General features: G+C 36.2%; 1 protein-coding gene across 3 annotated transcripts; it reads left to right on the forward strand.

Moving 5' to 3' along the window:
- The first annotated feature begins 1,328 nt into the window (after nucleotides 1-1,328).
- Nucleotides 1,329-7,687, forward strand: LOC141346595 (kynurenine--oxoglutarate transaminase 3). 3 transcript variants are annotated; one of them, XM_073851519.1, is made up of 13 exons: nucleotides 1,329-1,421; nucleotides 2,530-2,594; nucleotides 2,675-2,819; nucleotides 2,942-3,091; nucleotides 3,193-3,279; nucleotides 3,367-3,495; nucleotides 5,507-5,627; nucleotides 5,733-5,809; nucleotides 6,498-6,587; nucleotides 6,677-6,863; nucleotides 6,984-7,057; nucleotides 7,151-7,237; nucleotides 7,329-7,687. In XM_073851519.1, the coding sequence occupies exons 2-13, from the start codon at nucleotides 2,536-2,538 to the stop codon at nucleotides 7,389-7,391; spliced, it is 1,269 nt and encodes a 422-aa protein (XP_073707620.1). In that variant the 5' UTR covers nucleotides 1,329-1,421; nucleotides 2,530-2,535; the 3' UTR covers nucleotides 7,392-7,687. The 3 variants fall into 3 exon arrangements, with proteins under 3 accessions (XP_073707620.1, XP_073707621.1, XP_073707619.1); XM_073851520.1 differs by lacking the exon at nucleotides 1,329-1,421 and adding an exon at nucleotides 2,242-2,315; XM_073851518.1 differs by lacking the exon at nucleotides 1,329-1,421 and adding an exon at nucleotides 2,322-2,457.
- Nucleotides 7,688-9,514: the final 1,827 nt, after the last annotated feature.

Consider the following 9,514-nt stretch of genomic DNA (forward strand, 5'->3'; position numbering starts at 1 on the left):
ACTACATGACAATTGTGTAATAGCATAGCTTGTGTTATTCCTTCTATTATTGCATTTATCATGGGATTATTTAAAAGAACAATACCACAGGGGAAAAAAACACTCAGAGATCTCAGAGTGTGCTGCAAGTGATCTCTATTCAGTTTTTCCTTGAAACTATTCAGTGCTGGCTGGAAGCCAATTAAATATTAAATGCCTAAGAGAAAGATTAAATACAGGAAATATGAATCCCCTTTAATTTAGAATAATTTGCCCCAAAAGACAAACACTGCTGAGATAATCTATTATTTAATGTCAGAGTTTTATGGCCCCCTGGGGGTCTGTGATGGTATTGCATAGGGAGAAGATATGAAAAATGTGTAGAATTGTATTTTAAAATGTTCACGTTTTTCTATTTGAATTTCTGTCTAATGAATTGATAAGAATTATGTTATAATGTTAGCGTTTAGTTTAGTTTACTTTATCCCAGTTTACTTCTGGGATAACTGAGTGCATCAAATCTGAAAACCCCTGATTTAATGTATAGTGAAGCCATCAATTGAAGCAATTATCTAAGGTAAATATGGTGATTTTAACTGGAAAGTAATTCATTTAAAATGTAAATGTATAAATTCAAAAAAGAACAGACTGTTCAAAATTATGGCTGAAAGAGTAGCAGACTAATTCGAAATCCAGATTTTGGATGTGGTGAACTTAATCATATTCCATGTTGGGATTTCCGGTGCCACATGGAAACCTTGGCTATTACTGGGAAGTTTATTTCTAAATGTCAAGGATGTGAAAGGACATTTAAACACGGTGAAGCGTTACACTTTTCTATAATTATTTTACTTCAGTTGGTTAGCAGGATTAGCCTCTAGTTCAGTGAACCTGTAAATAATACTAAAATGACATGAAACTAGCACCAACATTACAAGACTAAGAAGTAAAATATTAATCTTGAGTAAAATAAGTAAAATATTGTTTGAGATGATCAGCTTTTGTTTTGATCATCGTGTACTTTTAAGTTAAGTTTAAGTACAAAGCTAATATTTATCACGTATTACAGCGCCATCTGCTGTGTTTAAATATGTCGACAAATGTAAAAAAAAAAAAAAAAATTAGAACGCACATGGGGGGTGGCATTTAAGCACATCTTCATATCGTATTTATTTATCTACATTGAAATGAAGAACAAAAATTTATTTTGATATTTTGGCCGTTCGTATGAAAAAGTTTATAGGTTTATAGGTGCTACGGCTAGCCTGTTGATATTAAACATTAATTGTCTAAAATAGATGCGGGCTGGATCATGATGCCTCTATGAATGATTAATTTAACCCAGACCACAGACATAAAACTCCTGCCCGAGGCATGTTTTTTCCTGTAGGATCTTTTCTTTCTATAGAGGTGCAAACAACTTATGCAAGACCACAAGAAACGTGAGTAAAATTGCTACTGTCAGAAAACTGAAAGGGTATTTTTAGTTCATATAATTAAGAAATGTAAATAAATCTGTCTGTTTTTGACTTTGCTGAACCCTTTGTTGTTGTAACGTTCAGTATGTGGCATTGTTTCGATGATGAAAGGTAAACTCTTCCTTCCTTTTTGCTTGTAGCTTAATTTATGATAATATCGCACACTTCCAAAGTTTTTGTACGTTTTCATTTTTTTTTTTCCTGACCTGTTTATCGCTAAGGCCAGAAATTACGAATTTGACTACCCATAGCCACCATATGCCAAAACCATTTTTGAAGTAATTGTATTTATTTTACAAAATAATTATTATAAATTAAACATACTGTAAATATATATTACGGCATAATTACATTACATTTTTAATGCTAGTTTTAAGGGGGAAAACGTTTACAACCAGACGGAAATGCAACTTGTGTGCCGTTTTGGTGAACCGACTCATATTCCACGTTGGGATTTCTGGTGACACTGAATCTTTTTTGGAGTTCTTTGAAATGAAAAGATACTGACTCGCGGAAATGAGTCGGAGTTCTCATCCTCGAAGATGGTTCATAAATATTTAAACAGCTTATGCGGACTTTGGTAAATTCCATCGAGAGTTCCGAAAGAGCACGGTTATCACGTAACTTAATTACCATCGACGAACCTCACCATAGTAAGACCAGTCACTTCCAGAACACAGAACTGTTCACTAGAGTCTTGTATCGACTCCTTGAAACGAGCAAACTGATTGGTCAATTTTAGAGGCGTGGGGTGTTTGCATCAGACGGAATCTGCTGCCTTCAAACACAAAATACCTTTACTGTACTGCAACCAATGAACTGAAAGGAGTCTTATATCGGTGACAGCAATGTTTTGAAGTGAGCAATGAATATTTAAAACTATCCTGGCTTTTTGTTTTTTTTTTTGCCAGATATGAGTTCTTTTTATCTACTTCGTATTTTTAGATCTGCTCCACGCTTGTTACAAACCAATAGATTTAGAACTTTCTCATCCTGCCAAGTGAGTGCAAGTTTTACAGAGTTATGCATTTCTCTTTGACATTTCTTTATTGTGTTCCTTCATTGTTTTCAGTGCAAAATGGCATCCATAAAACATAAGAACGCGAAAAGGATAGAAGGACTGGACAAGAATGTATGGTAAGAATAAAGATTATTAGCTTACACTTTCTCACAGACATGTGTTAAAAATTGCTAACAGTGTCTCTTGTGTTGTTAAGGGTGGCCTTCACTTCAGTGGCAGCAGACCCTTCCATTGTCAATCTTGGACAGGGTTACCCAGACATTCCTCCACCTTCCTATGTGAAAGAGGGTCTCGCTCAGGCTGCAATGGTTGACAGACTGAACCAGTACACACGTGGCTTTGTATGTTTTATCCACACTTTATTATTATTCTATATTGTGCGCGTGTGTGTGTGTGTGTGTGTGTGTGTGTGTGTGTGTGTGTGTTAAAAAAAGCACCCAAATAGTTACATTTCTGTTTTCAGGGCCACCCAACACTGGTTAAAGCCCTGTCAAAAGTATATGGAAAAGTCCATGACCGTCAACTCGACCCGTTTAAAGAGATCCTGGTTACTGTAGGTGGATATGGATCTTTGTTCAGCTCTATGCAGGCTCTGGTTGAGGAGGGAGATGAGGTAAAGCATATTTATTGATCACTTATATATATAATACTTTCAACATAATTACACTAGAGTATGATTCATGTACTTTCTCTACTCTCCCTTTTTCAATTCAGGTTATTATCATAGAACCTTTTTTTGACTGCTATGTTCCTATGGTGAAAATGGCAGGGGGGAAACCTGTTTTAATACCTTTGCAATTGGTAGGTTAGCATTAAGAATGTTCTTTGGTGTAGAGTCTTTGTGCTGTATTTCCATTAAACATAACTCTTGTTTGACTTGTTCTGCAGAAGTCATCATCCACAACAACCAGTATAAGTAGTGCCAACTGGGTCCTGGACCAGGAAGAACTTGCTAGTAAATTCAACTCCAAGACCAAGGCTATCATAATCAACACTCCTAATAACCCCATTGGAAAGGTAAGGTCACATATATTGCACTTAGTTCCAAAATGGCATTTTAATGCCAAGTTCTGTCATGAAACACTAGATGGGTCATTATCGCAAACTGACGATATTCACAGCATTAAACTACTTGGGACAATTGGTTGATTGGTTCATGTTGCATATGCAGCCAATGAGCTAGCTGATCTACTTTAATGGGTGGTCTGAAACCCTCCACCTTCCCCAGCTCCACCTGTATAGTTCTGCTACAGTTTATTATACAGTCAAGCCTAAAAAATATTCATACCCCTGTCAAATTCTGACTTAAAGTTACTTTTATTTAACCAGCAATTTTTTTTTTTGACAGGAAATGACACAGGCTTTTCCCAAAAGATAATAGGATGATGTACAAGAGGCATAATTTGGAAAAAAATATTATTTATCTTTTATTTACATTTGAACAAAAAGTGGCATGTCCAAAATTATTCATACCCTTCTCAGTAATCAATAGAAAAGCCTTTTTTTTGGCTACTGCAGCAATCAAACGCTTCCTATAATTGCTGACCAGCTTTTTGCATGTCTCCACTGGTATTTTTGCCGATTCATCTTTAGTGATGAGCTCCAACTCTTTCAGGTTGAAGGGTCTCCTTGCCATCACCCTTTAGCTCCATCCACAGATTCTCAATTGGATTTAAGTCAGGACTCTGGCTGGGCCACTGCAAAACGTTAATGTTTTGTCTGCTAAACATTTCTTTACCACTTTTGCTGTGTGTTTTGGGTCATTGTCGTGCTGAAATGTCCACTGGTGCCCAAGGCCAAGTTTCTCTGCAGACTGCCTGATGTTGTTGTTGTTGAGAATTTTGATGTATTGCTCCTTTTTCATGGTGCCGTTTACTGTGATTAAGTTCCCTGTTCCACCGGCTAAAAAAACAAAAAACAACAACAAAAAAAAAAACATTAGGTTCCCACCGCCATGTTTGACAGTGGGGATGGTGTTCTTAGGGTTGAAGGCTTCTCCTTTTTTATGCCAAATGAAGGCTACATCATTGTGACCAAACAATTCAATTTTTGGTTCATCTAACCATAAAACAGAAGACCAGAAGTCTTCTTCTTTGTCCAGATGAGCATTTGCAAAGGCCAAGCAGGCTTTTGTGTGCTGCATCTGGAGAAGTGGTGTCCTTCTTGGTCTGCGTCCGTGGAACTCAGCGGTGTGCAGTGTCTGTGGACTGTCTGCCTTGAGATGTTGCCACCAGCAGAGCCCAGATTCATCAGGATGGCCTTGGTGGTGATCCTTGGATTCTATTTTTACCTCTCTTACTATCCTCCTGGCCAGGACAGGTGTCACTTTTGGCTTCCGACCACATCCTCTGAGATTTTTCACAGTGTGGAACGTCTTGTATTTTTTAATACTACTTTGCACTGTAGCCACTGGAACTTCAAAACATTTAGATATTGTCTTATAGCCCTTTCCTGACTTGTGAGCAGCCTCAATGCGCAGCCGCAGGTCCTCAGAGAGCTTCTTTGCTTTAGAACTATTGGACTATTTGGAATGGCATAGAACTTTGGATTTTCCCATATTCTGTGACAGTTTGCAAAGGGTATAAATAATTTTAGACATGCCACTTTTTGTTCAAATGTAAATAAAAGCTGAGACGTATTTTTTTCCACAATGGTGCCTCTTGTACATCGTCTTATTATCTTTTTGGAGAAGCCTGTGTCATTTCCGGTCAAAAAAAAAAAACTTGCTGGTTGAATAAAAGTAACTTTAAGTCAGAATTTGCCAGGGGTATGAATAATTTCAGGCTTGACTGTATGTACATGTGCAGCAGCAGTATGTCTTAAATACGCACAGAGGCATATCGTGAATGTATTGAAATGCAGCAGTAATCTTCAACAACAGCAATAACAAACAGCAGCAGCAATTCAGAAGTGTTAGCAAATCTATTCTGCCAAGACCAAATAAATTAACATTGTCATATCCATTACAATGCAAAAATCTTCAGAGTTGTCATGATAGAAATATTCTAAAGCTCTCCTTTATTTCCAGATATTCAGTAGGAATGAGTTGCAAGCTATTGCAGATCTCTGCATCAAACATGACACCCTATGCTTCAGTGATGAGGTATATGAATGGCTCACATACAAAGGCCATGAGCATGTAAAGATAGGTATGTGATATTTCTCCAGTGCTGCATCTTATCTTTTTGTGTCAGTGGATTACAAGTTGTATAAAGTTGTATAAATGCTGATTCTGCTGTGTTCTATCTTAACAGCAACCCTCCCTGGAATGTGGGACAGAACTATCACCATCGGCAGTGCAGGGAAAACATTCAGCGTGACTGGATGGAAGGTATTTGACCATTTTCGTCACTCTTCATTCATGTTTATTTATTATCATATATTACTACCTTCCTGTCAATTCAGACCCATCTGCTGTTATTTTTCTCTGCGGAATAAATAAAGATACTGAAGTTTTTAAAGGCCCCCCAGTTTTCAACATAAAGCAACGTGAGCATGTCGATAACAGCTACAGTCAAGCCCGAAATTGTTCATACCCCTGGCAAATTCTGACTTAGAGTTACTTTTATTCAACCAGCAAGTTTTTTTTGACTGGAAATGACACAGGCTTCTCCCAAAAGATAATAAGATGATGTACAAGAGGCATCATTGTGGAAAAAAAAATATTTCTCAGCTTTTATTTACATTTGAACAAAAAGTGGCATGTCCAAAATTATTCATACCCTTTGCAAACTGTCATAGTCTATGGAAAAATCCAAAGTTCTATACCATTCCAAATAGCTGTTCTGAAGCATCCTTATTACCCTGATTCATTGGGAACAGCTGTTTTAATTAACTCAACATGTGAAAAACAGAAGCTCTCTGCTGTTGGTTGGTATACATTGTTGTACATACAATGTATTGTTGGCTATTGCCACAAATATACCCATATGACTTATGACTGGTTTTGTGGTCCAGGGTCACAAATAGCAAACCGATTTAGAATGAAATGATAAATAAATAATGCCTTTTTTTTGCAGTTGGGTTGGTCAATCGGGCCTGAACACTTGATCAAACACCTCCAGACTGTTATGCAAAACAGTCTCTATACATGTCCCACTCCATTACAGGCAAGTTCTGTATGTGTTTCCATAGTTGTATACAATGCACTGTTCTATGCATTGTGCTTGTGACACAGTTGCGTTGTACTGCACAGTAGGAGGCTGTTGGCCAGGGTCTTCTTCGGGACTTTGAGCTGATGGGTCAACCCGACTGCTACTTTACCTCTCTAGCAGTAGAACTGGAAGGGAAAAGAGACCGCATGGCAGCCATGTTGAGACAGACTGGCATGACTCCAGTGGTCCCGGAGGGAGGATACTTTATGATAGTGGATGTCACAGCACTCAGTATGTAACTTGAAGTGATGTTTGTAAGGAAAATTATATTTATAGAGGCAAAAGTGACATTTTTGGTTGTGTGAAGTTTAAGCTGTTTTAGTGTTGTTCTGTCTCGTTTGTTGATTATAGATCAGGACTTGTCACATATGGGAGATGATGAAGCATATGATTACAAGTTTGTCAAATGGATGATAAAAGAGAAGGTATTTGCTTTTGTGATTTTAGGAATAAATAACAGGACAAAACACAGGCAAATGTACAGAATTGTCTTCATAATGATTTCATTGTTTGTTTAGAAACTGGCTGCGATTCCTGTAACAGCTTTTGTGGGGGAAGCTTCTGTAAAGCAGTTTGAGAAATACATCCGTTTGTGCTTTATCAAGGTAAGGAGTGCATTAACTTCAGTTAATGCAAATGACATGAAATGCCTTAATAGTGCTGATGGTGTATAATTATAATATTTTTTTACTACAGCAAGAGAGCACTTTGGATGCAGCAGAAGCCATTCTGAAGAGCTGGAACAAGGCTAATCTGTGAAAGCCTGATAATGCAGTAATACATGTGCAGCACTGGTTAGATTTATAACACATTTAACTTGAATTTTACATTGTTACATCCTTGTACAATGACCTAAACTGTGGTTGAAGTGTTTTTAGAGTTTGTATTTAGTTTGCTGGATCAGTTTGAAACCCTGATCCAGCATGAAACCCTGTTGGGATTAAGAATTATATGTTTAAATGAATATTCTGGCACAGGCTACTAGTTGTATTAAATTAGCTGAATTTAATGCCTGTATTAAAAAGTTAAAATATACATAAAATGTGGGGGAATCACCAATTTTGTCTGGCTTTTTAAAGGTAATTTGTGTAGCTTTGTAGTCAGAAATAGTCAGAGCTTTGGGTCAGTAAGTTTTTTTTTTTTTTTTTTTTTAGTAGTACTTTTAAATAGTAAGGACACATAAAGTGTATCAAAATTGGCAGTGAAGAAATTATTGTTGGGATTATTTCTATTTTAAATACTTTTGTTTTGAACTTTCTATTTGCCAAAGAATCCTGAGAAAAACACCATGAATCATTGTCTACACAAAAATATTAAGCAGCACTTAAAAAAAAAAAAAAAAAAAAAAACCATAGATAATAATATTGATAATGTTTGTTAAGTACCAAATCAGCAAATCAAAATGGTTTATGAAAATTCGTGTGATACTGCAGACTGGAGTAATGTGGCTGCACGAAATTAATCACATTAACATTTTTCCTTTGAGTTCAGTTATATTGCGTGAATGAAGTTAATCATTGAGAAAATTCCACATACTCAAAAAAAAAAAAAAAAAAAAACTGTTACAAAAAGTTATGTTGTTGGCGTTTTTGAGGTAATTTGCAACTGTTATGCTATTTACAAGCTATTTAATTGACAATTTTAAAACAATGATTGATCAGTTACATTAATTTTATTAAGTTCTGATTTTTTTAACATGTATTCTGGTATTTAGTCCTGTTTATTTTGTGCTATAAGTAGTAGAACAGAAAAAAAGATGATTGATTCACATGCAGCTTAAACTGCACTCTAAAAAGTGCTGGGTTAAAAAATAACCCAACCATAACCCAGCTGCTGGGTAACTATGGGACAGAACACGCGTTGGGTTGTTTTGACCCAAGTGCTGGGTTAAATCATTTGACCCAAAATGCTGGGTTGTTTATTTGACCCAACCAGTGGGTCAGATTAACTGTGTTGCTGGGTTAAAAACTACCTAAATATTGGGTTATTTGTTGTCTAATTGCCTTGCTACCTTTATATTTACCAATAATAATATATAAATCACAAAAGAATGTAAAATTATTATTGTTTTTCTGTAATACAGTTACACAACACAAAAAAATGCATCTGTAAATGTCAATTTAATGAGTTTTCATATTTCTTTTTAATACAGTTTTCAAATAGGTGCAGCTGTCACACATTTTGTCCAACCCTTACAGACACAAATAACGGTTTTAGTAGATCAGTTTCTTTTAAACACAAAACTGTAAACAAGGCACACTATATTCATATTCTTTATGTCAACATTGCAGCAGCAGAACACTCAAAAATGAATTATTACCAAATTAGAATCATTCCAAACATCATGCCATTAAAACTAAGCCAAACAAAGAGTCCACCAGACAATTCTTACAGTTTAAAACATGTTACAAGTGGCCAAGAAAAAAAACTTTTGCCCTCAAAAACGTCACACATGAAGACTTATGTCCATCAATATGATATACTGCAAGCTGGAGAAGTTCCCAGGCAACAAGTCCGCTTCAATGGCATGGCCTGGAACAATGGCGATGGTCTAGAAATGTTGTTGTCTCATCCCAAGGCTCAAATCCACCATGTTGCTCCCCACCTGTTAATTATACGGCATTTAGTCTTGCAACATAACTAACATTTTAAGTTAAGTGTATTTTATGAACATAAACATAGAGGCATGAAATAAATGCTCATTTTGCTTCTCAACTTTTCATACAGTTGTGGCCAAAATTATTAGAACACTAGTATTTTCACCAGCTAAATAAGGTTTTAAGTCAGTGATTTCTCTTTTGCTGTAGTGTGTCAGTAGGAAATATCGGTTTACATTTCCATTCATTTTGCCATTAATTGTGATAATCCAGTGACATTTTTGT

Source organism: Garra rufa, chromosome 12 (assembly GCF_049309525.1).
Source record: "Garra rufa chromosome 12, GarRuf1.0, whole genome shotgun sequence".
Taxonomy (NCBI): Eukaryota; Metazoa; Chordata; class Actinopteri; order Cypriniformes; family Cyprinidae; genus Garra; species Garra rufa.

Coding starts and splice junctions, on each gene's coding strand:
- LOC141346595 (XM_073851518.1), top strand. CDS start 2,371: ATGAGTTCTTTTTATCTACTTCGTATTTTTAGATCTGCTCCACGCTTG. Junction 5,628..5,732: donor CCATGAGCATGTAAAGATAG/GTATGTGATATT, acceptor CTATCTTAACAG/CAACCCTCCCTGGAATGTGG. Junction 5,810..6,497: donor TCAGCGTGACTGGATGGAAG/GTATTTGACCAT, acceptor TTTTTTTTGCAG/TTGGGTTGGTCAATCGGGCC.